This window comes from Sapajus apella, unplaced genomic scaffold, assembly GCF_009761245.1.
Source record: "Sapajus apella isolate SASKATOON/1434 unplaced genomic scaffold, GSC_monkey_1.0 scaffold40, whole genome shotgun sequence".
Taxonomy (NCBI): domain Eukaryota; kingdom Metazoa; phylum Chordata; class Mammalia; order Primates; family Cebidae; genus Sapajus; species Sapajus apella.
In genome coordinates, this window is record NW_022436980.1 from 7,568,406 (window position 1) to 7,595,398 (window position 26,993).

Here is a 26,993-nt window from a genome sequence, read left to right on the forward strand (position 1 = left end):
CCTGGGCAACAGAGTGAGATCTATCTCAAAAAAAAAAAAAAAAAAAGCCTATTCAGGTAATTCTGATGCATGCTGCTGATCTATAGCACTGGATATGGGTGAACTCTGCTATGTTTGACTATGATGTACTACATTTGTATTTACTTTTAACAATTCAAACTGGGATTACTTGTTTAGAATCATATATTTGGATAACATGTGACTTCTCTAATATGCCCCAGAAAACAGCTAATAACTTGCTCAACCTGAAATTTATAGTTTTCCAAATTACAGGTTGGCAGAGATACTGAATTGATAACATCCACAGTTATGATATAATCATTCCTATGCTGTACAACAAAATGATTTTGGTTAGCAGAATTTAATAATAATTTAACTGTTAACAATAACTGTTAACTATGTACTAGGCACTGTTGTAGCCACTTTATGTTCTTCATGACACCTTATGAGATAGTTACTATTATCTTGATTTTGCAGATGAGGAAACTGAAGTACAATGAGGTATCTTCTCAAGTTCACACAACTAGAGAGTGGTGGCACTAGAATGGGAACTTAAGCAGTCTTTCTCTGAAGCCTGTGCTGGGCTGCTTCTCGATGGAGAGTAAATCTGTTTTACAGTGTGTGTAGTATGGAAGTAGCATAATAATAACAACAGCTATTCCTTATTGAGCCATTACTGTTGCAGACACTGTAAGATAATCACCATTATCTCATTTAAATCTCTTAGTAGCCTTATGAATTAGAGGTATGTAAATGCTTCCTCCTCTCCCAACACCTTTACAGATGAGGAAACTGAGCCTTAGAGGTGAAGAAAGTTGTCTAATGACAGAGTGCTTGTAAGAAATAAAGCCAAGACTTGAACTTGCAATTATTGGACTTTTCCTAATGAGTTATGGGAACTAATATAGCACAGTAGCTGAGGATCCAAGTACTGAAACCAGAAAACTTGCCTTCAGATGCCATTTCTGCCATTTGAGCTATGTACCTTGGACAAATTAGTCTCATCCTTTCCATTTGAAAGTTAGACATAATAATGTGTTCCTTAGAGGTTTGTGAGGATTAAGTGAGGCAAGCATATGTAAATGGCCTGAGCTCAGAGCTTGGCTCATAAGCCCTCAGTAATGATCACTGCCAATTTTTTTGTGTGTATAAATAAATACACTGTTTCCCCCGTTTCCATTTTTTAAAAGACATTGTATAGTGAATTTATTGTTTTTCTCAGATTAACAATTGCACACAGCACTTGAAATTTAGAGACATTTCACCTGAGAAGATATCTAGAGGTTGAAAGAAAACGTGCTGTGCATATGATTTGAAAATATGCTATTTAAAAATAAGTTTACCCTATTTTTATCTTTTCTGGCACCTATATATACCATTTAATAATAACAAGGACATTTCCATATTGCAGATAAGTGCATGGTACTTATGTAATACTGTGGAAACTAATAAATTATAGCAATTTTTTTCTTGCCAATTTTATTGAGATAATTTATATACAATATATCCATTTAAAGAGAACAGTTTATTGGCTTCTGGCAGTTGTATATACCCATAATTGCCGCCACAATTAAGACACAGCGTTGATTATTTCTAAGATTCCTTGTGTCTCTTTCCAGTGCATCTCACTAAGTTCTATGTAACCACTTTGCCCAAGTCTCTAGACTATCTTGGATGTGGAGTGGCTTTGTGTATGTTTAACTTTTGAAGAAATTACCAAATAGTTTTCCAAAGTGGTTATGCCATTTTACATTCCCAGCAGCAGAATATGTAAGTCCTCCATATCCTTCTGCATTTGGTGTTGGCAGTCTTTGAACAGTTTTACCTCTTTGTGGATATGGAGTTACATGTATTGTGGTTCGTATCTCCCCTATGACTACTGTTAAGCAACCTTCCATGTGCTTATTGGCCATACGTATATCTGATTTGGTAAAGTATTTGAATCCTTTGCCCACTTAAGAAATTGGGTAGTTTTTTCTTATTGAATTATAAGAGTTCTTTATACATTCTGGATACAAAGTCCTTTGTCAGATATTGCAATGTTGTAACCGTTTTAAAAACAGTATTTTGTAACTAATAACGTTAGTCTAGTACTTTAAAAACAGTATGACCACCGTACTAAGAGAAGTTGCCCAAACTGCTAAACTTGGACATCTGTCAAGGGAGGCCGCTACTTTTGTGCCCTGCGACCAAGAAACCCATGCCATAAAACCTTATTTACTCTTAAAAGCCAACAGAGATAATATAGCTTAAAAAATAACAAAAACTCCACTATGTATCTTTGTTGTTGATGTTGCCAGCAAGCTGTCTACCATCTCCCAGGGACCCTCTTAAAATCAAAGTTAAAACCTCAACATAGGAACGCCGCGATCAGGGCCCCATTGGGCCATTTTGGAATATCGGGCAGGCATCTTCGAAGTATTCATGTCATTTAATTATCTACATGACGCCCTTTAGGGGATAATAAACGTCGGGCTTTTCTGTTTGGCTTTGAACCAGTGTCATGAGGCGGAAAAGACCCTACCAGAGAGCGGATGGTACCGGGTTCCCGGTGTCACCGGGGCTGGGTCACCTGCAAAGCTGGACGCCTGCTGCGCATGCGCCCCACAGCCGCCGGGTTCCTCCTGCCTGGAAGAGGGGTGGCGTTGCCACGGTAACCGCAGTAAACGGAGGCCTCAGGCGGGTACTGCGAAGAGAGGAACTGCGGCGGCGGTCCGTGCCTTCGGTGAGTGGATCTCAGCAGCCCGCAGTTCCCACACCCTCCCCCTTAAATCTGTTTATGACTCAGAGGGCAATGAACCCCACTTGTGCTGCTCTCAGGCTGGACCAGTGTTCCCCAGGCTGTGCTGAAACACAGCCTTCGTCCTCCCTGCGGTAGCTCAGCACACTTTTGAAGCCAGAGTATTATTCTCCGGCTCAGAGCTGGACACCGTGCATGGTTCCTGCCTGCGGGATGCTGTCAGTCTGAGCGGGTGGAAGCCAGCCAGGTGGCAGGAGCACGGCTTAGACCTGACCAGATGAGAGCAGCGGTGAGTCTGCGGGTAAAGTGCCAGGGCTGCTTGGCACGCTGGCGGCCCCTCTGCACTTCGGCTTCCTCATCTCTAGAAAGGAAGGTGATAATGCGAATTCATGGAGTTGTTGTTATTATTCAATAGGATAATATAAGTGAAGTGCTTAGCACATGGGTGGCATACAGTAGGTGCACAATAAATATTTGTTGAATAATAGGCAAAGACAGTCGCATACAAGTATGCTGCTCAGTGTGTCCAGTCAATCTTGAGTTGCTCAGGGTGCGTACTGATGAAAACCTTTGAGAGGAGAAGGGGCTAAAGAGGCTAGGGGGAGAGAGAATGGCCGTAGATGAGCTGCAATAAGCTACAGACATTCTGACAAGGGACCTTTACACCAGGGCGAGGAAGCTGAACTCTTATTTGATGGCAATGATGAGCCATTAGGGGTTTTAAACAAGAGTGATACATTAAAAGCTGTATTTTAGAAATACAAGAGATCATGTAGAAAATGGATTAGAGAAGGGAAGACAGTATGACGCAGTAATGTAGAGTGAGACACAATGAGGATTGGAACTGCAGAGAGACAGCAGGAACAGTAGGAATTGAAGGGAGGGGAGGAATTCAAAAGGCTTAATCACTGGCTGCTTAGTAGCAGGACTTGGAAATCATTTACATGAGCTACATGAGTTGGGCGAGAGGGAGGATTCAGAGTAAATGCGGTGCTTTCTCATCTGTAAAATAATGACAATAATAATAATGGATAGCAAGATTTTAAAATAATAGGCCATGCACAGCTGCTCATGCCTGGAATCCCAGCACTTTGGGAGGCCAAGCTGGGTGGATCGCCTGAGGTCAGGAGTTCCAGAGCAGCCTGGCCAACATGGGGAAACTCCACCTCTACTAAAAATACCAAAATTAGCCGGGCTTGGTGGTGGTGGTGGGGGCACTTGTAATCCCAGCTACTAGGAGACTGAGGCATGAGAATCGCTTGAACCCAGGAGGTGGAAGTTGCAGTGAGCCAAGATCACACCACTGCATTCCAGCCTGGGTGATAGAGCGAGACTCCATCTCAAATAAATAAGTAAACAAAAATAAATATATTTTAAAAAGGCACCTGCCTCATAGGGTCGTTTTGAGAACTATGTGATATTATGTGTAGAATAGAACTGTGCTTGACACATAGTAAACATTAAAAAATACAAGCTGTAACTTTTTTCTCCACAGCTGTATTTCACATTGCAAAGTAAAAATCGAGAGTCTGTTTTATACATCAGTCTCTGTGAATCTCAATCTAATGAAAGGAAGTTTATGCTAGTTTTATAAGTGGACACCCAAACCTAACTAGTTTACTGGTAAAAGGTAGAACATGGTCTAGAACCCAGACTTTGACTGCCTTACAGGAATGCAATGAATGTCTACAAAGGTAGTTCCTCTCTTCTGGAAAGAAGAGAAGTGGTAGTTGCTGTCTTCTGGAAAGTGTTCAGATCTTACAAAGAACATATAAAACTAGGAGGGATATCTGATGCATTAGGAATTAACTTCTTGAGCTATCAGGGTGGTAAAGAAAAGTTGGAAACTTGTCATTGAGGAATAATTGAAATAATTGGGATACTTTCTCTGGGAAAAGGGAAGATCTGGAGAGAACTGAGAGCCAAGTACAATTACTTGAATAGCCGAAGTACACAGAAAAACTTGTTCTGTGTGTTCTCATAAGAAAAAGCAAGGGTCACGTGGATCCAAGTTGCAGGGAGGCAGATTTCTGCTTAGTATACTGTGTACTAAGAACTAGAGCTGAGCATTGACGGAACGTGCTCACTCACTTACCTGAAATATTTAAATGTGAAATTGAAGCTGACTGGCAATCTTATTTTTTCATTTGTTTATTTATTCAGGGATATATTAATACATTCATTCCTGCAACCATTTTACATATTGAGTGCCATGTACCATTCTTAGAGCTTCTCTGTGTTGACTCAGAACAACCTTACTGCATTTTAAAGATGGAAATACTGAGGCACACAGCAATTAAATATTGGTCAACACCTCACAACCAGGAAGAGGATGAGCCAAAATTTAAACCTAGTCAGACTAACTCTGTAGCCAGTATTCTCAGCTCTGGCCAACACACTAGACTACTTTTCTACAGTGCTGGGATGGATATTGAGGATGTGTGACCTTTATGGGATAGGAAGTTAAACTAGGTCAGTCCTCTTTCAACTCTGAAGATTCCATGATTTTATTTGTGTCAAAGAGAATATCTAGGAGTATAGTAAAAACAATTGCCATTTCTGAGTGCCTCGTAGGTGTTTTATATAAACTCATGATTCCTAACCACTTCTTATGCCTGACTATGTGAAAGAATTATCTGGAGAATGAGACCCTGTTAATGGTGTGTTTTTAAGTTTTCCAAGTGATTCTAAAGTGCGAAGTTGAAAACTCTGTATATAAAATATCTCGTTTAATATTTACAACAACTGTACCAAATAACCCTGTCACCTTCAGTTTACACATTAAAGGACCAAGAGGTTAAGTAACTTGTTTCTTGGATGTGAACTCAAGTCTCTCTGGCTCCAAAGTCTCTGCAGCTTACAATACAGCTTCCCAATCCCTTTGTTAAAACAAAACAACAAAAATACCTTCTTCTACCTCACCAGTTATACTGATCATCTCCAGGAGAGCAGGAGCCTCTCCCACCTGACTTGTTGCTCCACTGCTTTTTACAGGTTCTTCAGTCACTTTTTTTGACCCAGAAAAGCTAGGAATAGATCCTACTACTTACTGTCTGGTATTGCTATTTCAGAACACTGGGCAAATTCCTTGGGTTCCAGTATTTTCTCCCACATTGTACACAACCTGACATTAACTGGGCTTGTGATATGAAAGTTTATTACATGGTAGTATTAGCCATTTGAGGAATAGACTGTTTAAGATGGCACAGAATAAAGTGTGGTGCTTTTGTCATGACACCAACTTACTTTTTGTTGTGGTTCACCTCCTTTGTTTTCAGAGTGATTTAGTTACCATAATTGTGTTTTTCTCACCTTATGATTATCTTATGAATAAACTATGGGCCCTTTTTATTAGAATCTATATCCAGTTAACATTCAGTTATAGTATGTTAAAAATAAATGTATTCAGGAAAAAGAAGACTGAAAAGTAGAAAGTGATCTCATGAAGTCATGAGGCTTATGATAGCAGGAAAGAAAATGATGAGATTCAAATCACTAGGAGGAACTTGACCGTTTATTCCTGGCTTTAAAGGGCACCGTAAGTGAAGGAATGAGAGTGGCCTCTGGAACTTAGAAGGACTCGGGTAGCAGCCAGCAAGAAAGCAGGGACCACTGCAATGCCTAGCATAATAATATACTCAGTAGTTTTAAGAATTAAATTAGGAAAACAAAGGAGGAAATAGCATTTAGGTGTGTTTGTATCTATTTGAACGATTTTACTCACAATATGTGGTAATTTATAACTAAGATCTGTAATAACTGAATTACCTGGATAATTCTTTCTTTAAAAAAAAATCAGTTACTCACTATAGAGTAACATAGTAGTCCGGGTGTCCAAAACTGGAAGAAATAGAAAATATACTGAATGACAGAATGTGAGTTTTAAAAGATTTAAAAGATAAAGTTTTCTACTCTTTGATTCCTAGCCCCATCCCCCAAACCCCAAAGGGCATATATTCTACAATTAGGTGGCAGGAAAGAAAAGAGGAAGGAAGAGAAGGAGAAAAGGAAGAAAGGATGGAGAGAGAAAGAGGAAGATTCCTAGCTAAAAAAGAAAGAAAATGGAAAACATGTAAACACACACACACTTTTTAAAAAGTAAAACATTATTTTCATGACCCAGAAGAATGTCCAAAATATAAAACTTATAAGTATCATGTTAGACCATATCTTTTTTTTTTTTTTTTTTTTTTAATTTTAGATGCAGGGTCTTTCTCTGTCACTTGGGCTGGAGTGCAGTGGTACAATCCTAGCTCACTGCTGTCTCAGACTCCCGGGCTTATGTGATCCTCCTGAGTAGCTGGGACTACAGGCATACATCGCTATGCCTGGCCATTTTAATTTTTTTATAGAGATGATTTGGCTGTGTCCCCACCCAAATCTGATTTTGAACTATAGTTCTCATAAGCCCCATGTGTCATAGGAGGGGCCTGGTGGGAGGTAATTGAATCATGGGGCAGTTACCTCATCCTGTTCTTGTGATGCTGAGTTCTCACAAAATGATGGTTTTATAAGGCGTTTTATTCCCCTTTGCTCTGCACTTTTCCTTGCTGCCACCATGTGAAGAAAGAGGTGTTTGCTTCCCCTTCTACTATGATTGTAAGTTTCCTGAGGCTTCCCTAGCCATGCTAAACTGTGAGTCAATTAAATCTCTCTCCTTTATAAATTACCCATTATCAGGTATGTCTTTATTAGTGGTGTGAGAACAAACTAATACAGACGGGGTCTTGCCATGTTTCTCCTGTTGGTCTCTGACTTCGGGACTCAAGCAGTCCTCCTGCTTCAGCCTAACTGCCAAGATCACAGGCATGAGCCACTGCACCCGCCCATATCTTTCTTGATAATAGTTTATAAGACAAATGTTTAGATAATATACTGTTATCCCCCAAATCAAAAGAAGGCATCATTATGATGTCAGTGCAAGAAAACATGGAATGAACCCTAATGCCCAGTTAAAGGGAGGCAGTCATCATGCTACGCTATCCTTTGTCCTTTGATCATGAGTGTACCACATCTGCTTTAGGCAAACCAGTCTATCTTCAGAGACCAGGAAGGTATAACAATGTGGCAGGTTAGTAATCCTCACAGCAGGCTTGTAAAAAGCTTTTTCTTCATTCCCTTTACAGTTGAGGAATTCAACTGTACAGTTGAGGAATTGTAGTTTAATTACCTAGTTATATGTCAGTACTGGGATTCAAACCCTAATCTAACTATAAATCTGATCCACATAGAACCAGTGTTCCATTCTGCTTGCCAGGCATATCATGAAGAATGTTGAGGAAACATTAGGTGTTTAGCATAAGAAGTGAAGACTTGGAAGGAAGGTGTTTTCAAATATGTGAAAAGCTGAAATATAGACAAAGGACAGAGAAAACCTGTTGTGTCACTCCCCTGTTTAAAACCCTTTAATGGTTTTTAGTTGTTAAAGAAATAAGGTATAACTTCTTAGCAAAATTTAGAGACAACTTAATGATATGCTACCCATCTCCTTTTCTTTTATTTATTTATTTAATTTATTATACTCTTAAGTTCTGGGGTACATGCACAGATTGTGCAGTTTTGTTACATAGGTATACACATGCCGTGGTACTGGTTTGCTGCATCCATCGCCCCATCAACATTAGGTATTTCTCCTAATGCTATCCCTCCGCAAACTCCCCACCCCCTGCTATTCCTCCCCTAGTCCCCCACCTCCCAGGCCCCAGTGTGTGATGTTCCCCTCCCTGTGTCCATATGTTCTCATTGTTCAACACCCACTTGAGTGAGAACATGCGTGTTTGGTTTTCTGTTCTTGTGTCAGTTTGCTGAGAATGATGGTTGCGAGTTTCATCCATGTCCCTGCAAAGGCCATGAACTCGTCTTTTTTATGGCTGCATAGTATTCCATGGTGTATTCTTTTTGCTATCCATTTTACTCTCCTACTCTGGCCAATAGACTGCTTGCAGCCCTTTAAAGTTACAGCCCTCTGATGTGCCTAACGTACCTTTCACATTCTATGCCTGGCCAACTCCTGACCATCATCTATGTCTCAAACACCTCTTCTCTAGCCTCCCGTCATGTTTTACACTTCTTGCTACATATGCCCACAGCACCCTAGCTTTTCCTCTTTGTAGCACTCATTATATTAATTGCTTGTTTAATATCTACCTTTCTAAACAAGCTCCATAAAATTAGGGGACATATTTCTCTTTTCCAGTTTCGTAATTTAGTACCCAACATAAAACTTGATACACTGCAGGTGTGCTCAAAAAATATTTTAAAAACTGAAAAGTAACTCCAAGAGAATTTGAAAATGGAAAGAGAGAGAGGGAGGGATGGACCAACATAGCATGGCAGAAGGTTAATTTTCGTGGTGAAACATTTGGGGAAAAGATGGACTTTGGTAATGTGTTTCACTGTGGACCTCTGGAAAACCAAAGTGCACCATAATGACAAGTTTACCTAGAGAAGGAGAATCTGTGATTAGAATTAACTGTTTTGCAGAGATCAGTGGTCTCTGATGGTAGTTGCACCCTCTTGCTGGTGGGTCATCCTGGATCCTGTGCACACACATGGTGTTTGGTGCTTATGAAATTTGTTAGGGGGAAATCTGTTAATTTCTATTTTATAGCATTATCCATTTCTCATCCCAGTTTTGTACTTACAGAGGAAATGAAGGAACCAGATGATCAGGATACTGATGGGGAGAAATCAGGTAGATCAAAGAGTGATGGGAAGCATTCTCTGAGGTCTTCTAAATCGGAATCAAGATGTAAGTAAAGATTATACATATATACTTTTAAAAGTATTACATTTAGGTAAACAAAAAGTCAATTTTTATAGTAGAATAGAAAGAGTAGACTCTTATAAAATAGATCTTTTATAGTCCCTTTTCCCATAAAGCTGTAGGAAGGTGGGCTTCATAAAAATGATGGAGTGAGCAAAGAAAAAAAAACTACATGGAGTCCAGGAAATAAGAGATTCAAAATAAAAATGAGGCAAAGGTAACACCCAGAATGACACCTGGGCAGCCATGCAGAGAGCAATTTTTTTATGACTAAAGCAAGGAAAGGAGAATTTTCACCTCCAGGAAAGTTAAAAAATGTTAAAAAGTAGATTATCTGATAGATGGAGGTAGAAAATTGAATTGAGTGGAATTTATGGAACTATGGCAAGCTGTGGGAAGACTTATCAGGAGATTCCAGAAAGTTAAGAAGTGAAAATAAATGAGATAATTATTAGTTATAGAAAAGTGGGTTGTTCAAGAAGGAAATAATAAATTCTTAACTCAGGAATGAGCATTATTAAGCCAATATACTAAAAACAGTAAGCATGGACTTCATTATAGTTTTGTAGTGCTTTAATTATATTGCAAAGCAGAGAGATAGCAAGTGGTGATAGAGATTTAACATTCTTAATCTCCCACAACAAACACTGTCGAAAAGTGACTAGAGAGAGCATTGTAGCCATATTGTTTAGAAATATGGAGGTAAGTATCAGAAGAAAGAAGGTTAAAAGCTAAAAGTGATACTTCTGGAAAGATAAGAGAAGGCTGTTAAGTGGGGAAAAGTTGAGTATTTTTTTAAGTTGAATATTTTAAAAACAAGTCTTTTAGCATTACTTGACTTTTTAAGTTATGGGCATGTACTTCAATAAAAATAAAAATTTTCTAAAAAGTCAAAAAAATAGGCAAAGTAATTTTTTCTTCTTCTTCTTTTTTTTTTTTTTTTTTACAATCAAGTAGATGAAGTGAGCAAAATAATTTTTAAGTAGTGCATATCTGAGTTATAGAACAGAAATGGTTTTCCCTTACAAAGTTCCTTGAGAGCAGTCTGGGTTTGACTTGTTTATCACAGCTCCTGGCACACAGGTTGAGAATAACCTATCCACCGGTGTAGTCTAGAGTTCTCCTGTGAGAGCTACTAAGTCTTTAATGGACTTTTCTGATACAGTGTAGTGAAAGAGATCTGGACTTTGGTTTTGAGTCCTGGATCTACCATTTAGAGATGCTTGATCTTGGGAAAATTATCGCGTCTTTCTGAGCCTCGATTTTCTCACCCATTAAAACAACAATTATGAGTCACTCAGGAATTGAATAGGATAACATGTAGAAGAATTTCACAGACTTCAATGGAATTTAAAAGGAGGAATTTATAACTAGGAATTTTGAAAGATGGCTGGCTCTGACTATCACAATATTAGGTATCTTAGTGGAATCTTGACTTTTTAAGGTTCTAATCCTAAATATAATTTTAGAAATTTGATTTTGACTGTTCACCTAGACAAGTGAGGTCCTCAGAATATCAATACACATGTAAAATTTGCACTAACTTCTTTTAATCTATCAGACATGTCTTGTAAATCCACAGTTTCTCCACATTATATTTTATTGTAGGCATTTGTCTTCTCTGGTTTGCCCTCTTGCAACGTGGATTTTTGTCTAAGTCTTCCTGTGCAGACCTCCCTCCACACCACCACTCGAGTTCTTTCCAGAAAGTATGATTATATCACTTACCTCAGACACTTTAGTTTGTTCCTTCCTTGTTTTTCCTTTTTCATTTGCCTGTGCTCCCTGCCTTTCTGATAGAGGATTGCCTATGTGTTGGTTTCCAGTCCTCCGCAGTGTTTTCCTGGATGCTACTGTCACCTTTCCCTTGATGGATTTAATGATAATGACCCTTTGTCTAGCACTGCCTTCAGGACCTCCCTTCCTGAGGATCAGACCCTCCTAGGGGCAGACCTTTTCAAGTGTGACCTGGCCCAGTGCTCAGCTCCTTAATTAGTTCACACATCGTCAGTCTTAGAATCCCAAATGATAATGTGAAATTATTTTCTGGCATTTTAAATATCCTGTATCTTGTTGCTGTGTGAAGAGGCCTCTCTCCTGGTTCAGCCTCATACCTGATATCTGCATTCCCCCCACCCCTGGCAAAGCCTTGATTTGCTCTCAGGCTTGCTAACACTTCAGGGCAAGTTTTTACTCTTTGGGATTCTCATGCAGAATGAATAAAAGTCCTTGTATTCCACCCAAGCAGAGAAGTTGGAGTAGACTTGTCCCCATACTTAGTAAGAGGTTTCTGCTATCTCTGAGTTCTATTAAGAAATTTAGGTCGAGTGTGCCAGATAAACCATCCATCATTTCTCACAAGGGTGAAGGACTGTTAGTTACTAAGGCATTGATTTCTGAGTCTTATCAAAGGACTAAATTATTACAGACCTTATTTAATAATTTTGGGAAGTATTTTGTTCTTTTCTATTTTCAGAAATATTTTGTGTAGAATTGGTATTATTTCTTCCTTAAATGTTTGGTAGAATTTACCAGTAAAGCTGTCTGGGCCTGGAATTTTCTTAATTAGTGGGAAAATTTTAACCATGAGTTCAATTTTTTAAACAGATGGCTGTCTGTTTCTTCTTTACTAAGTTTTGCAAGTTTGTATCTTTAATGGAATTTGCTCACTTCTCTTCTAAATTGTCAAATTTGTTGATGTAACTTTGTAAGATCTGTTTTCATTCTTGATGTTGGAGATGTATGTTGTTTCGCTTTCATTTGTTCATTGGTCTAGCTAGGAGCTTGTCAATATTGTTTATCTTTTCAAAGACTAAGAGTTTGGGTTTGCTAATTTACTTTGTCGTTGTTTCATTTATTTTTCTAGTTTCTTGAGGTGAAACTTTAGGCCATTGATTTTTTTTTGACTTTTGTTTTTTTTCTTATATATGTATTGAAAGCTATCTTTCCCTCCAAAGACTGCTTTAGCTGTATCTCAATTTTAATATATTGTATTTTAATAATAATTTGAAAAATTTTTAAATTTCTTGATTTCTCCTTGACCCATGCATTATTTTTATTGTGTAATTTAATTTTCAAATATTTGACTTTTTTTTCCAGGTATCTAATCATTACCGGTTTCTAACTTACATCTGTTGTTTTCAGAGAACATATATATTCTATATGATTTCAATCTATTTAAATGTATTAAAACTGGTCTTATGTCCAAGCAAGTGATCTGTCTTGGTAAATGACCCATGTGTGCTTGAATGTGCATCCTGTATTGGTAGATGTAGTGTTTTATAAATGCCAGGTCAAGATGGTTGATAGTGATGTTCAGATCATCTATGTCTTTACTAAGTTTTAGACTAGTTGTTCTATCAATTGCTGAAATATGTGTGTTACTATAATTAATAGTAACTCTAAGTAGACTGTGAAAAGTTGTTATATATTATCTCTGAAGCAACCACTAATAAAACACAGAATTGATAAAAAGCCAACAGAAATTTAAATAGAATACTAAAGAGTAAATAATCTAAAAGAAAACATGGAAAGAGAAAAAGAGGGAAAAAACTAGGAGAAAAACACAAATTATCAAATGTTATTTGTTAATTTCGCATGCTTATGTTATTAAAATCCAACCATATCAATAATTACATTAATTATTAGCTAACTGAACATTAATATAAAAAGGCAGAGATTATCAGTGTGGCTAATAAAAATAAGAACCAACTATATGATGCTTATAGAAGATATACATTAAGTATAATGACACAAATAGGTTGAAAGTAAATGGATGGAAAAAGATATATCATGCAAAAAGTAAGCATAACAAGGCTGGAGTGGCTATATTTATACCAGATAAAATAGACTTCAAGGTAAAGAGAACTACCGGTGACAAAGAGGGGCATTTCATAAGGATAAAAAGATCAATTAATAAGAAAACATAATACTCATAAATATGTGTGCACCTAGTAACAGCATCACAATACACAAAGCAAAAATAGAATTAAAGAAAAACTAATTCCACAATCATAGTAAGAGAGCAGCCTGGTACTAGTTATTTCATAATAGCCAAAGTAGATATGCCTACTATTAATTTTTGTGTATTGTTGTTTTATACAGTAATCGTACTGAACTCTTCAAAATTATAATAAATTATAATTTAGTTCTTATGAATTTTTTATAAAGTAGCTCTTATGGATTTTTATGTATGTGCAACCATAGCATTTGTAGGCTTTCTTATAGTGTTGTGAATCTCATGGAAAGGTAGTGGTAAATAAGGAATCCTAGAGGCAAACTGTTTGCCGGAAGCAGTATCTCTGTGGTAGCTGGAGAGGAGAGATCCCAAAGCTTCCTACATCCATGGTTGGAGGAAACAAACAAACAAATGGAAGAAACTCACATATGGAATTGTGGGTCATACAGCCAAAATCCCAGCAGGTTCTTTTGAATATCTACAGTTATGGCCTTCCTATCTCCTTGGTCACCTTCCATTGCTTTCTCCTGCACCCATCCTTGTTCAGTCTCCACTAATTCTGCCAGCCCTTTTGCCAGTGGTCCTGCCATCCATTTGTGATTTGGGGTTTTAACTGCTTCTAGTACTACCAAAAAACGGAGTTTGTGTTTTTGGCGTTTATTCTCAATGTTGATTTTAGATTATTTCCAAGAATGGAAAGGCAAATACTGATTTATTCTTCAAACCATAAGTCTTCAACCAGTCTATTTTAGGATTATAAAAATTATAGAAATATCCAGCTCTCACAAAGTTGCCTAAGTGTGCTGATTTGCCAGCTTGATTTAGTGTGCCCACTTCCTGGCAAATTAGTTTTTGTTTGTTTGTTTGCTTTCCAAAGTCCAGTTTTCTATCAGTGGCACCACCCTTTTCCCAGGCTCAGAATCCCCATTATTCTTTAATACCTCCTCTCCTTCATCTGTATTCACTCTCAATTCGTTAATCAGTGATCACCTACCTCATCTATCAGTTCTAGCTCCTTTTCCAGGGAAGCCAGAGGCTAGGAGGAATGTTACTCTTGTAGTGCCCTAATCTTGAAATGAGGAAATAGTCTTTGGTTGCCCCAGTCACAAGAATGAACTAAGGTAGTATTAGAGCATAGTTCTCTAGGACCCTCCCTTGGGGGATCCAAGCTGTGTGTTTGGCCGCTTTAGGTACCCAGGATTACTTTCTTGCCATCCAGATACATGAATCCTAAGGAACTCTGTCCCATTCTGCAACTAATTGGCTTGGCCCAGCTCTTCTGTCTTATTCATATTAGTCTTGGGTGTTGTTCCTAATCTTTTAGTCTCATCTCAGATCTACTATGTAGCTCTGGTACCTAGTAGTACACTTGCCATTTCTTCCTTGTTCTTCTGAAAGTTCACCAAGCCCTATGTGAAAGTATACCCATCCTGCTTGGCATTGTCTATTTTAACTATCTCCATGTTTGGACTTGATCTGAATGTTGGCTTATACCTGGGGCCATTCTACTCATATTCCAGTTCCCATTCCCAGCTTGTCCTAAAGCCAATATTCCAACTTGTTCCTGGGATACCACTTCCAAGCAAAAGCATCATACTCAGAGAGTTATGCTTCAATAAGCTTTATTTGTCTTTAACATAACAGATTCCCTATAAAAATTGAATTGGTAAAATTGAATTTAGTTGAAATTATGATAGCAGCATGCTAACCTCTCTTTTTTTTCTTTATCTTTTCCTTCCTCTAAGTATTTAGTGATAGGAAATAGACTGGAAATGAAGTGAAAATGGAGGTTAACAAACAGAAAAGGCTTTTCTATTTTGTAAAGTTACAAGACTGACCAAATAAAATGATTCTTCTAGAAATTTTTGAGTATGTATTAAAATTTATTACATCTAGAGCACAAGCAAATTGGAAGTTTTAGCTATTTTAGAAATAAGAAAATGTTTAATCAAAATTTAGAAGTTATTAAAACAAATTTTAATAGCTCCTGTTAAAGAAGATAACAAACTTTTAGAAGAAGCCACAGACGAAGCGTTGACTGAAGGGAAAGAACCATATTTAGATGAAGACTCAGATGAGGAACATTTGGAAGGAAGTTTGAGTTCATTTCAGTATGAAGATTTGCAAAGCACTACAGGTAGGTATTGTTAGTTTTCTACCAGTAATTGTCACTGTTTTAAAGACAAATAGCCAGATAAATTGAACAGTTATAAATCTATAGAAAGAAAAATCTACAGGATGTGTGTATGTGTGGGAATGATAAAAGGACAAGTATTGTGCATATTTCGGTAGGGTATGTTAGCAGCCCGAGACTTGTGGTTTTTATTTCTGAGGATCACATACAGAACTCTCATACTCATTCTTCTGGGTTTTGAGAAGGTATAAAAACAGCTCTACTACACATTAGTGGGAGTTCACCTCTCCCTTGGAAGTAATTGGGAGTTGCCCTTGGGGACTGTTGTGCCATGACCAGAGCTCAGCATTTACTCCAGATGCATGTGGGCTTGATGGCTTTTCCTTCCATGCTTGTTGATGACTGTGTCCTATATTCAGGCCAGTGGTAGTACTTACGGCAAGAGTATTGCAGGCTGTGTACATTCCTCCTGTCCCTGGGAGGAAATACAATTTTGTATTCACTAGACACTCTGTATTAGTTTGTTCTCATGCTGCTAGTAAAAATATACCTGAGACTGGGTAATTTTTAAAGGAAAGAGGTTTATTTGACTCACAGTTCTGCATGGCTGGGGAGGCCTCAGGAAACTTACAATCATGGCAGAAAGGGAAGCAAACATGTTCTTCATATGATGGCAGGAAGGAGAAGTGCAGAGTGAAGGAGGGAAATGCCCCTTATAAAACCATCAGATCATGTGAGAACTCATTCACCATCATGAGAACAGCATGGAGGTAACAGCCCCTAAAATTCCATTACCTCCTACCAGGTCCCTCCCACGACTTGTGGAGATTATGGGGACTACAATTCAAGATAAGATTTGGGTGGGGACACAGCCAAACCATATCACTCTTCTTAAATTATTTTATTTTTTTAGTATCTCAGCAACCCCCTGCTCCAGCTGCGGAAGAGGCAGAGGAGGAAGTTAAAAAGAAAATATCAGAGAGTTTCTTCTATGATTATATGGAGCTTGCTTCGATGCCTTTTGTGACTCTGGATTCAAACATACCACTGGACCTTCTCACGCTCGTGTATCCACCCTGGCCAATTATGTATAATTTTGGGATTTTCATTTCTTAGGTCAGAAGTCAGCAAACTACAGCCCAGGGAGCCCAAATCTGCCTTCCCACCTGTTTTTGTAAATCAGATTTTATTGCAACATAGTGACATTCACTTGCTTACATTTCGTTTATTATGGCTGCCATCACACAACGAGGGCAGACATAGTGGCTGTGACAGAGACCATCTGGCTCACAAGGCCAAAACTATTTACTACCTGCCCTTTAAAAGTGTGCCAGCCCATCTTAGGTAATTCTAAGAAGCTTGAATTCTTAGAAATTTGATAGAAATGCATGATCTTAATTTAAGCTACGCTTTTGTTTGATGCCAAATAACCATACAGAGAAATGATGTTTTTCTGGCTGTCCTTTGCACAAGTGGAAAGACTGCAGTTCATGAGACCTGAGTGAAGGAAACCAGACGGCATCTTATTCCCATTTACTTTTGCCATTGCCTGTTAAGTCATGGATTTCCCTTCCTGAAACACTTATGTGTCTGTCCATTGCAAGGCATTAGTATTTTCACATTATATATCAGATGAACTGTCAGAGAAGACAATTCTTAGGAAATAGGGCACAAAATAGCAAGTTTTTATTGGTCTGGAGAATAAGAGCCTTTGGAGATATGTGGAACTGGGGATAATTGACAAGGGATTTAGAGTTTGCCATCACATGGTGATGCTAGGCTTGTGATGCAGGTAGTTAGAGGACAGTTTCCATTGAGGTCCGTAGCCGGCAAATTACTAGGCTCGCCTTTTAGATAGTTAGTGCTTGTTACCACATGGCTGAAACCACTGACTGGCCTCTTACATAAGGAATACTTACAGAGATAGTGAATACTTACAATACTCACTGACTCAGTTTTGCTTTTTACATGAAAACATAAAAATAGAACATGTTGTTAAATCCCAGCTGTGACTAAACTAATTCATGCTGAATTATCTTGTAACCTGGAATTTTCTCTCTTCATGGCTTCTTTTTTTTTTCCCTTGTCTTTGGACAAGTTTCTGACAAAAGTTATGCTGTTTACTTCCTTTTAGCCTTTTTTTTTTTTTTCCCCAAATGGGGTGGGGTGATACATTAGAATCCCCTGGAAGTTTTTCCTAAAGTACACAATGCTCTGATGCCTTCCTGGACCTACTATGCTAGTTCTGTGTGGAGGGAGACTTGGGTATATGTACTCTGGAAAAACTCTCCGAGATGGTTTGGCAGTGAGCCGCCTTGTCACTGTTCCAGGACGGGAGGGTCTGTATTAGAGAAACATGCCTAGATTCTAAACAGCAGAGTCAGAAGAACCTCAACTTTTATTCCAATATATGAATTCTCTCTGTTCATGCTAGATTGGTGGTTGTATAAACTATAGCCTTTTCTTAAACATTTTCAACACCAACAAAATCACAGAGTAGCTTACCCCACTTTTGGATGTCTCACTAGAGAGGTTTTTGGGCCTTGAATAAAATCCTGCCTCGATGGGATGCTCCCCATTAGATTTAGTTCTGTTCTCTGGAGATGGAACAAATATAATCTCTGTATCTTGTGAGGAATTCTAGGAGGAACAAGTCAGCCATCATGCATTCCCTAAGTACTCTTTTAATTAACCCTTTAATGATTATTAATATATTGATTCTAATTCAGTTTTTAAATTTATGTCTTTTAAATTTTACCAATGTTAAATCAAGTTTAGCCTGAAGCCGCCTCCTTACATACTTTAAGTTTGGCCTAAAGGTTTTGCTGTACGTGGTGAACTATAACCTAAAGGGAGTTAGACTCAAGTCTACTCTGAGCCAGTTACTCAAGTTTTCGTCAATCAAAGGTGGCCAACTGTTGAAACTGTGTTAAAATAAGGCAGACGCCAAGCTGTAACGAGTTTGGTATTTCTGTACTTCATTTTTGTTTTCTGTATGTCACTTCGCTTTTTCAGTCCATGAATCTTCCTGCACGTGGCTGGGCTGGAATCTCTGGGCCTACTCTGGCTGAGAAGGCTGCCCAATTCTTGAATTATTCTTTGCTCAGTTAAACTCTGTTAAATTTAATTTGGCTTTTAAGAAAACTTAATTTTAAGTTTTCTTTTAATAGCAAGAAATGTGCCATTTATAAAGTATCACATAAACCATGGTATAGTTTTAAAAGACATTATACAGAACTTGACAAGGTTTAAACAATTTTAAAGTGAAGTTCCTGGATGACTATGGACAAACATTGAAAGCTCTGGGTCTTTGACAGGAATTTAAGAAGAGGCAAGCTAGAAGAGAGTGAGATAAGACAAAAAGCCCTGAAGGTACATCAAAACACATTTTAAGATTTTCAGAACTCCACTAAGGGTCTGCTGCTGTGTCTGGGATTAAAAAGAAAGGATCAGGCCAGGCGCAGTGGCTCACGCCTGTAATCCTAGCACCTTGGGAGACTTGGCAGGCAGATCACTTGAGCTCAGGAATTCGAGACCAGTCTGGGCAACATGGCAAAAAAACACAAAAATTAGCCAGATGTGGTGGTGCACACCTGTAGTCCTAGCTACTTGGGGGGCTGAGGTGGGAGGAGCTCTTGAGCCTGGCAAGTTGAGGCTGCAGGGAGCCGTGTTCATGTCACTGCACTCCAGCCTGGGTGACAAAGTGAGACCCTATCTCCAAAAAAAAAAAAAAAAAAAAAAAAGGATCAGATTCCAGTTATGTACAAATTAATGAATTGATTCAACAAACATTTCTTGAATAACTAATAGGCTGAAGACAACGTGCTAGGCATTCTGGGAAATGGAGATGGAGAGAAGCAGCTTCTGCCCTCAGTAAGCTGTAATTTAGAGGGTGAGAATTTGAGAAGTTACCAATCTGACCCATTCTGGCTTGCCCTTTTATCAGGACAGCAGCATGTAAAAGGGAGTTTTCCCGCTAAAATTAAAGATGCTAATATTAGATAAATGATAATTTCTCCAATACCTGTTTTCATCTAAGGTAGTGAAGAAATGGTAACCCATTTCTATTCTCATAGCTACTAACATGCTTTTAGCCCTCTGAGGTATTATATTGCCACCTGGGAAGAGGGAAAAAAAGGAAGGGAAGAACGGAAGGTGAGGGTAGTGGCGTGAAGAGAAGAAAAAAGACGTGAAATTTCTTTTCCTTGAACAGATCCATTACCCTGAAATGCTTTATCTCTTTCTCTCTTTTTTTTTCTCTTTTTTTTGAGATGAAGTCTCACCCTGCCACCCAGGCTGGAGTGCAATGCTGCAATCTCCACTGACTGCAACCTCCGCCTCCCGGGTTCAAGTGATTCTCCTGCCTCAGCCTCCCTAGTAGCTGGGATTGCAGGCGTGCTACCATGCCCAGCTAATTTTTTGTATCTTTAGTAGAGATGAGGTTTCACCATGTTGGCCAGGCTGGTCTCGAGCTCCAACCTCGTGATCCGCCCACCTCGACCTCCCAAAGTGCTGGGATTACAGGCGTCAGCCACCGTGCCTGGCTCTCTTTCAATTTAACTATTTGGTAACGAGAGAGGCTGCTTATACTTGGTTATAATTTCTTTATATTTCACAATTTAAATTGCATTAATTTAAATCTCTCTTTTTACATTCTACATTTTCTTGTTAAATTTTAATATTTCTTTCTATGAAAATTTGTACTTACGAATAAGTGGAAAAAATCACAATTTGTTTTTAAACAAGGGCACAAGAAATACAAATTCCTCCAGTGATCCTTCAACTTAGATGTTCAGCAACAAATTCTTGTGAACAAAGAATCTATCTACTTAAGCTACACTACAGGATATGCTTCTCTTGTCAACTCTAATTTTTTTCATAGATTGGTTTCACTTAACTTGCTTATTATATTTATATTTTGGGCATATTAATTTTGACAAACTTACTAGCAGTATGCATTTAAAATATGTTTTATATAACAGATTTGTATACCTCTTTTTTAAAAAAATTATTTTTATTTTAGATTCAGAGGGTACACATGCAGGTTTATTATAAGAATATATTGTGTGATACTGACGTTAGGGCTTCGGTTGATCTCATCTCCCACAAGTGAACATAGTACCCAATAGGAAGGTTTTCAGCCTTTGTCCCCTCCCTCTCCCCGCTTTGGAATCCCTAGTATCTGTTGTTCCTGTCTTAATGTCTGTGTGTACCCAATATTTAGCTCCCATTTATAAGTGAGAACATGCAATATTTGGTTTTCTGTTTCTACATTAATTTGCTTAGGATAATGGCATCTAGCTGCATCCATGCTGATGCAAAGGACATGATTTCATTGTTTTCATGGCTGTATAGTATTTCATGGTGTATATATGCGACATTTTCTTTATCCAGTGCACCCCTGATGGGAATCTAGGTTGATTCCATGTCTTCACTGTTATAAATAGTGCTGTGATAAACATATGAGTGCATGTGTCTTTGTGGTACAATGATTTTTGTTTGGGTATATCCCCAGCAATGGGATTGCTAGATTGAATAGTAGTTCTATTTTTAGTTCTTTGAGAAACCTCCAAACTGCTTTCCATAGTGGCTGAACGAATTTACATTCTCACTAATAGCATATAAGCATTCGCTTTTGTCTGCAGCCTCACCAACATCTCTTATTTTTTGACTTTTTAATGATAGCCTTTCTGAACTGGTATGAGATAGTATCTCATTGTGGTTTTGATTCGCGTCTCACTGATGATTAGTGGTGCTGAGCATTTTTCATGTTTGTTGGCTGCCTGTATGTCTTCTTTTGAAAAGTGTCTATTGAAGTCCTCTAACTGCTTTTTAGTGGGGTTATTTTTTTCTTGTTGATTTCTTTAAGTCTCTTATAGATTTTGGTTATTAGCCCTTTGTCAGATGCATAGTTTGGGAATTTTTTCTCCTGTTCTGTAGGTTGGCTGTTTAATCTGTTGATGGTTTATTTTGCTGTACAGAAACTCTAGTTTAGTAGGTCCCACTCTATTTTGAATCAGTACAATTTTATAGCATACATACACACAAACACATACACACGCTACTTACCTACACACCCATACATATACTAATAAGCTCAGAAAAGAAATGCTAGTCTATTAATTATGTATATATTTATATGCTATATATTATCAATTTTCATAATTTGTTGATATGAATTAAATTTTAGTTATATTTATGCGAATTTATTATAATCATATTATCAAATGGTGTGTTAGAATTTTACAAACATGTTAGAATTTGCCTACATAATATTTTTATTATGGTTAGTCAACAAATTTAGCAGGCATTGTGAATACAAAGGCGATGAAGATAAAGACTTTCTCCCATGTTATACAGCATGATTTAGTTTTAGTGGAAGATAGGAAAATAAAATTACCTAGGTGACAACTTTGCTGTCTGTGGTACCCAAATAGGTTTATCCTTATTTATTTTTGCAAAAACAATTAATGGGCTCTCAGGATTCCCCAGGAAAATTAAAATATTAACTAAATTAGAGTATGGGGATAGTCACCTGATTTGTTTATTTGTTTGTTTTTTTCCTGTTCAGGCCTTTTTTTTCTCACCTAATTTAAAAACAAAATTGTTAGTGATACATAGAAAAATCATGAGTTTCAGGGTAAAATTCAACTGCTTCAACCTCATATCTTCGTCTAAGATACATTTATTTCTTCACTTTTCCAATCCCTGGGATGGTGGTGTTTTTCACTTCTTTTCCTTAGCAGCTTCCCTCAGACATTCTTTTGGTTATGACTGCAGAAAGCGAGCTAACCTACAACTTCTGGATGACAGTATCGCAATGTACATAGCTGGGAACCAAGTGATCTTTCTGCATTTGAAAACCAAGGAACAGATCTACCTGCGAAGTAGCAGCGGTGAAGGAATTGGCGTCATTGGGGTATGCCTTCGATCAATTAGAAGAAAAATAATGTATGTTTTTTGCTTGTTTTGTGGACCAGCCAACATGGTTGTTAGATGCCAACACTATGCACAGTGTTATGGATTCACATAAGATGCACAACTGTCTTTATTCTCAGGCATTTCAATTCAGTTATTACAGCCACTACGTTCACTGTCATTACCTCTATGCACTATTATAATATTATTTCTTTTTGCAGTTAAGGAAACAGGCTTATAGAGGTTAGGTGACTTCCCCATAGTCCTGAAAGTTTTTCACATTTAGATTAGAAGTGGAAGTGAGTGAAGACATTTTAACCATTCTTAATCTGAAAACTGGAGCAGGCACATGGCCATGGGAATGGAGAAAGTGAGGAAAATGTGAGACATAGGATGTAGACATAGATTACAATGGAAACATGATATGTTGAGATGTATGGAGTGAAATATACTATCACGTTTGTTTCTTTCTTGATCATCTATCTATGTATAGCATGTATACATGATAAAAGTCCATGTTGTCAGGGAGTTTGTTACAAGACTAATAACTTCAGCAATAATTTATTATGTAATACTGTGCATCCAGCACTACACAGAATATATAGCGGGGAATTTAAATGAAGAACTCATGACCTCTATGAATTCAGAGTTTAAAATCCATCTAAAGAAACAGACCTATATTAAAAAAAAAATAGACAAACAAGTACATTACAAATGTGGCAATTAATGTGGTAATACCTGTGTACAGATAGCCATGGGCCCAACTTGAGGGCTGTGGATTTTGTGGAGGGAAGTCAGTTGGGGCCTATGAGGTTTCAGGAGCCCTGAGGTCCACACCGTCTGCAGGGGACGAAGAAACACCTAATTGTCAAATATTTATCTATTACTTTGTGGTCAATAATAGTTTTTAAATTTCTATTTTTCTATTTTGTTATAAAATAATTTGGTTTGAGGACAGTAGCCAGAGGTGTAGTGTGGTCAAGAATGCTAATCCTGGCCACCCACAGTGGCCCCGCCTATAATCCTAGCACTTTGGGAGGCCAGGTGGGTGGATCACCTGAGGTTGGAAGTTCAAGACCAGCCTGACCAACATGGAGAAAACCTGTCTCTGCTAAAAATACAAAATTAGCTTGGCATGGTGGCACACATCTGTGATCCCAGCTACCTTGGGAGGCTGAGGCAGGAGAACTACTTGAACCTGGGAGGCAGAGGTTGCAGTAAGCTGAGATTGCACCACTGCATTCCAGCCTGGGCAATAAGAGCGAAACTCCAACCTAAAAAAAAAAAAATAATAAGCTAATCCTAATCCTCATCCACCTGGATGTTGAGCAGTTTTATGTCCACAAGGGCTTTTGTTTGTGTGTGCTGGAGCTGTTGAAGCCTGGGTTGTGACAGAGGCCTTGCCTCCACTGTCCACATTACCTCATCTTTTCTGAAACAGTTATCCGGGTAAGGATGAGAAATACTGTAGCAAAGTTATGAAAAAACTATGAGAAAAGTGTTTGGGCCTGGAAAAGTTAGGGTGAATCTCTACGTTGAAGGTAAAGTAAATGATTAATTACAGGTCTTCACTAAAAATAAAACTCCTGGCTGGGCATGGTGGCCCGTGCCTGTAATCATAGCACTTTGGGAGGCTGAGGGAGTGAGTTCAGGGCCAGCCTGGCCAACATGGTGAAACCCCATCTCTACTAAAAATGCAAAAATTAACCAGGTATGGTTGCACACACCTATAATCCAAGCTACTCAGGACGCTGAGGCACGAGAATTGCTTGAGCCCGGTAGGCGGAGATTGCAGTGAACAGAGATCATGCCACTGCACTCCAGCCTGGGTGACAGAGTGAGACTCTGTCTCAATCAATCAGTCCATCTCCCAAACTCAACCCTACAGCAATTTCCAATATGAGAGGTGTTAGGCACACTGTGAATGAAGAGACCACCTAAACAGGCTTTGTGTGAGCAACAAGGCTGTTTTATTCACCTGGGTGTGAGTGAGCTGAGTCAGAAAAGAGAGTCAGTGAAGGGCAGAGGGATAGGAGTTGGTTTTATAGATTTGGGGTAGGCAGTGGAAAGTTACAGAAGTTATAGTTCGGGGCACTTTTTGCAAGCCAGGTGGGTGCTGGTGGGGGCAGTGTCAGAAGTCCGGTGTCACAAGGTTGACTTATCAGTTGAGGCAGGAATGGTTGAGGCAGGAGCAATGGTGGAATGTCACAAGGTGGGTTAATCAAGCACTGCAGGAGCTAGCTATTCTTCTTCTTTTGTGATTTTCCTGTTACCTTAGGCTTTCTGGCTCCAGGAGGCCATCTGGAGGTGCATGTGTGGGTCACAGGGGTCACCATGGTATAGTCCATGGTACAATCAGTTCAGAGAACCTTGCATTAGGCAGAAATTTTTTCTCTTCTATTTTTTTTTAATTGCATTTTAGCTTTTGGGGTACATGTGAAGAACATGCAAGATTGTTGCATAGGTACACACATGGCAGTGTGATTTGCTGCCTTCTTCCCCTTCACCTGTATCTGGCATTTCTCCCCATGCTATCTCTCCCCACCTTCCCACCCCCCGTCCCTCCCCCATTTCCCCCCAACAGACCCCAGTGTGTAGTGCTCCCCTCCTTGTGTCCATGTGTTCTCATTGTTCAACACCCTTCTATGAGTGAGAACATGGGGTGTTTGATTTTCTGCTCTTGTGTCAGTTTGCTGAGAATGATGGTTTCCAGGTTCATCCATGTCCCCACAAAGGACACAAACTCATCATTTTTGATGGCTGCATAATATTGCATGGTGTATATGTACCACATTTTCCCTGTCCAGTCTATCATCGATGGGCATTTGGGTTGGCTCCAGGTCTTTGCTATTGTAAACAGTGCTGAAATGAACATTCCTGTGCATGTGTCCTTATAGTAGAACGATTTATAATCCTTTGGATATATACCCAGTAATGGGATTGCTGGGTCAAATGGAATTTCTATTTCTAGGTACTTAAGGAATTGCCACACTGTCTTCCACAATGGTTGAACTAATTTACACTCCCACCAACAGTGTAAAAGTGTTCCTATTTCTCCACATCCTCTCTAGCATCTGTTGTCTCCAGATTTTTTAATGATCACCATTCTAACTAGCGTGAGATGGTATCTCAATGTAGTTTTGATTTGCATTTCTCTAATGACCAGTGATGATGAACATTTTTTCATATGTTTGTTGGCCTCATGTATGTCTTCGTTTGTAAAGTGTCTGTTCATATCCTTTGCTCACTTTTGAATGGGCTTGTTTTTTTCTTGTATATCTGTTTTAGTTCTTTGTAAATTCTGGATATCAGCCCTTTGTCAGATGGGTAGACTGCAACATTTTTTTCCCATTCTGTTGGTTGCTGATACACTCTAATGACTGTTTCTTTTGCCGTGCAGAAGCTGTGGAGTTTGATTAGGTCCCATTTGTCTATTTTGGCTTTTGTTGCCAATGCTTTTGGTGTTTTGGTCATGAAGTCCTTGCCTACGCCTATGTCCTGAATGGTTTTGCCTAGATTTTCTTCTAGGGTTTTTATGGTGTTAGGTCTTATGTTTAAGTCTTTAATCCATCTGGAGTTAATTTTATTGTAAGGTGTCAGGAAGGGGTCCAGTTTCTGCTTTCTGCACATGGCTAGCCAGTTTTCCCAACACCATTTATGAAACAGTGAATCCTTTCCCCATTGCTTGTTTTTGTCAGGTTTGTCAAAGATCGGATGGTTGTAGATATGTTGTGTTGCCTCCGAGGCCTCTATTCTGTTCCATTGGTCTATATCTCTGTTTTGGTACCAGTACCATGCTGTTTTGATTACTGTAGCCTTGTAGTATAGTTTGAAGTCCAGTAATGTGATGCCTCCTCCTTTGTTCTTTTTGCTTAGAATGGACTTGGCTATGCGGGCTCCCTTTTGGTTCCATATGAAGTTTAAGGTGTTTTTTTCCAGTTCTGTGAAGAAGGTCATTGGTAGCTTGATGGGAATAGCGTTGAATCTGTAAATTACTTTGGGCAGTATGGCCATTTTCACGATACTGATTCTTCCTAACCATGAACATGGAATGTTTCTCCATCTGTTTGTGTCCTCTCTTATTTCGTTGAGCAGTGGCTTGTAGTTCTCCTTGAAGAGGTCCTTTACGTTCCTTGTTAGTTGTATTCCTAGGTATTTTATTCTCTTTGTAGCAATTGTGAATGGCAGTTCGTTATTGATTTGGCTCTCTTTAAGTCTGTTTTTGGTGTACAGGAATGCTTGTGATTTTTGCACATTGATTTTGTATCCTGAGACTTTGCTGAAGTTACTTATCAGTTTCAGGAGATTTTGGGCTGAGACGATGGGGTCTTATACATATACAATCATGTCGTCTGCAAATAGAGACAATTTGACTTCCTCCTTTCCTAATTGAATACCCTTCATTTCTTTTTCTTGCCTGATTGCTCTGGCTAGAACTTCCATTACTATATTGAATAGGAGTGGTGAGAGTGGGCAT

General features: G+C 38.6%; 1 protein-coding gene across 6 annotated transcripts in view; it reads left to right on the forward strand.

Annotated features, from left to right (window-relative positions):
* The window catches only part of CFAP44 (cilia and flagella associated protein 44), a 136,446-nt gene continuing 109,453 nt past the window's right edge, over positions 1-26,993 (forward strand). For 2 of the 6 annotated variants that reach the window (XM_032299052.1, XM_032299056.1), the window contains exons 1-4: positions 8,562-9,491; positions 15,449-15,601; positions 16,512-16,665; positions 22,355-22,517. In XM_032299052.1, coding sequence (XP_032154943.1) covers positions 9,308-9,491; positions 15,449-15,601; positions 16,512-16,665; positions 22,355-22,517 — 654 coding nt within the window. In that variant the 5' untranslated portion in view covers positions 8,562-9,307. Of the gene's footprint in view, positions 2,726-8,561; positions 9,492-12,547; positions 15,334-15,448; positions 15,602-16,511; positions 16,666-22,354; positions 22,518-26,993 lie in introns of those variants that run through there. The other 4 variants (XM_032299053.1, XM_032299054.1, XM_032299055.1 and 1 more) reach the window with 4 other exon arrangements.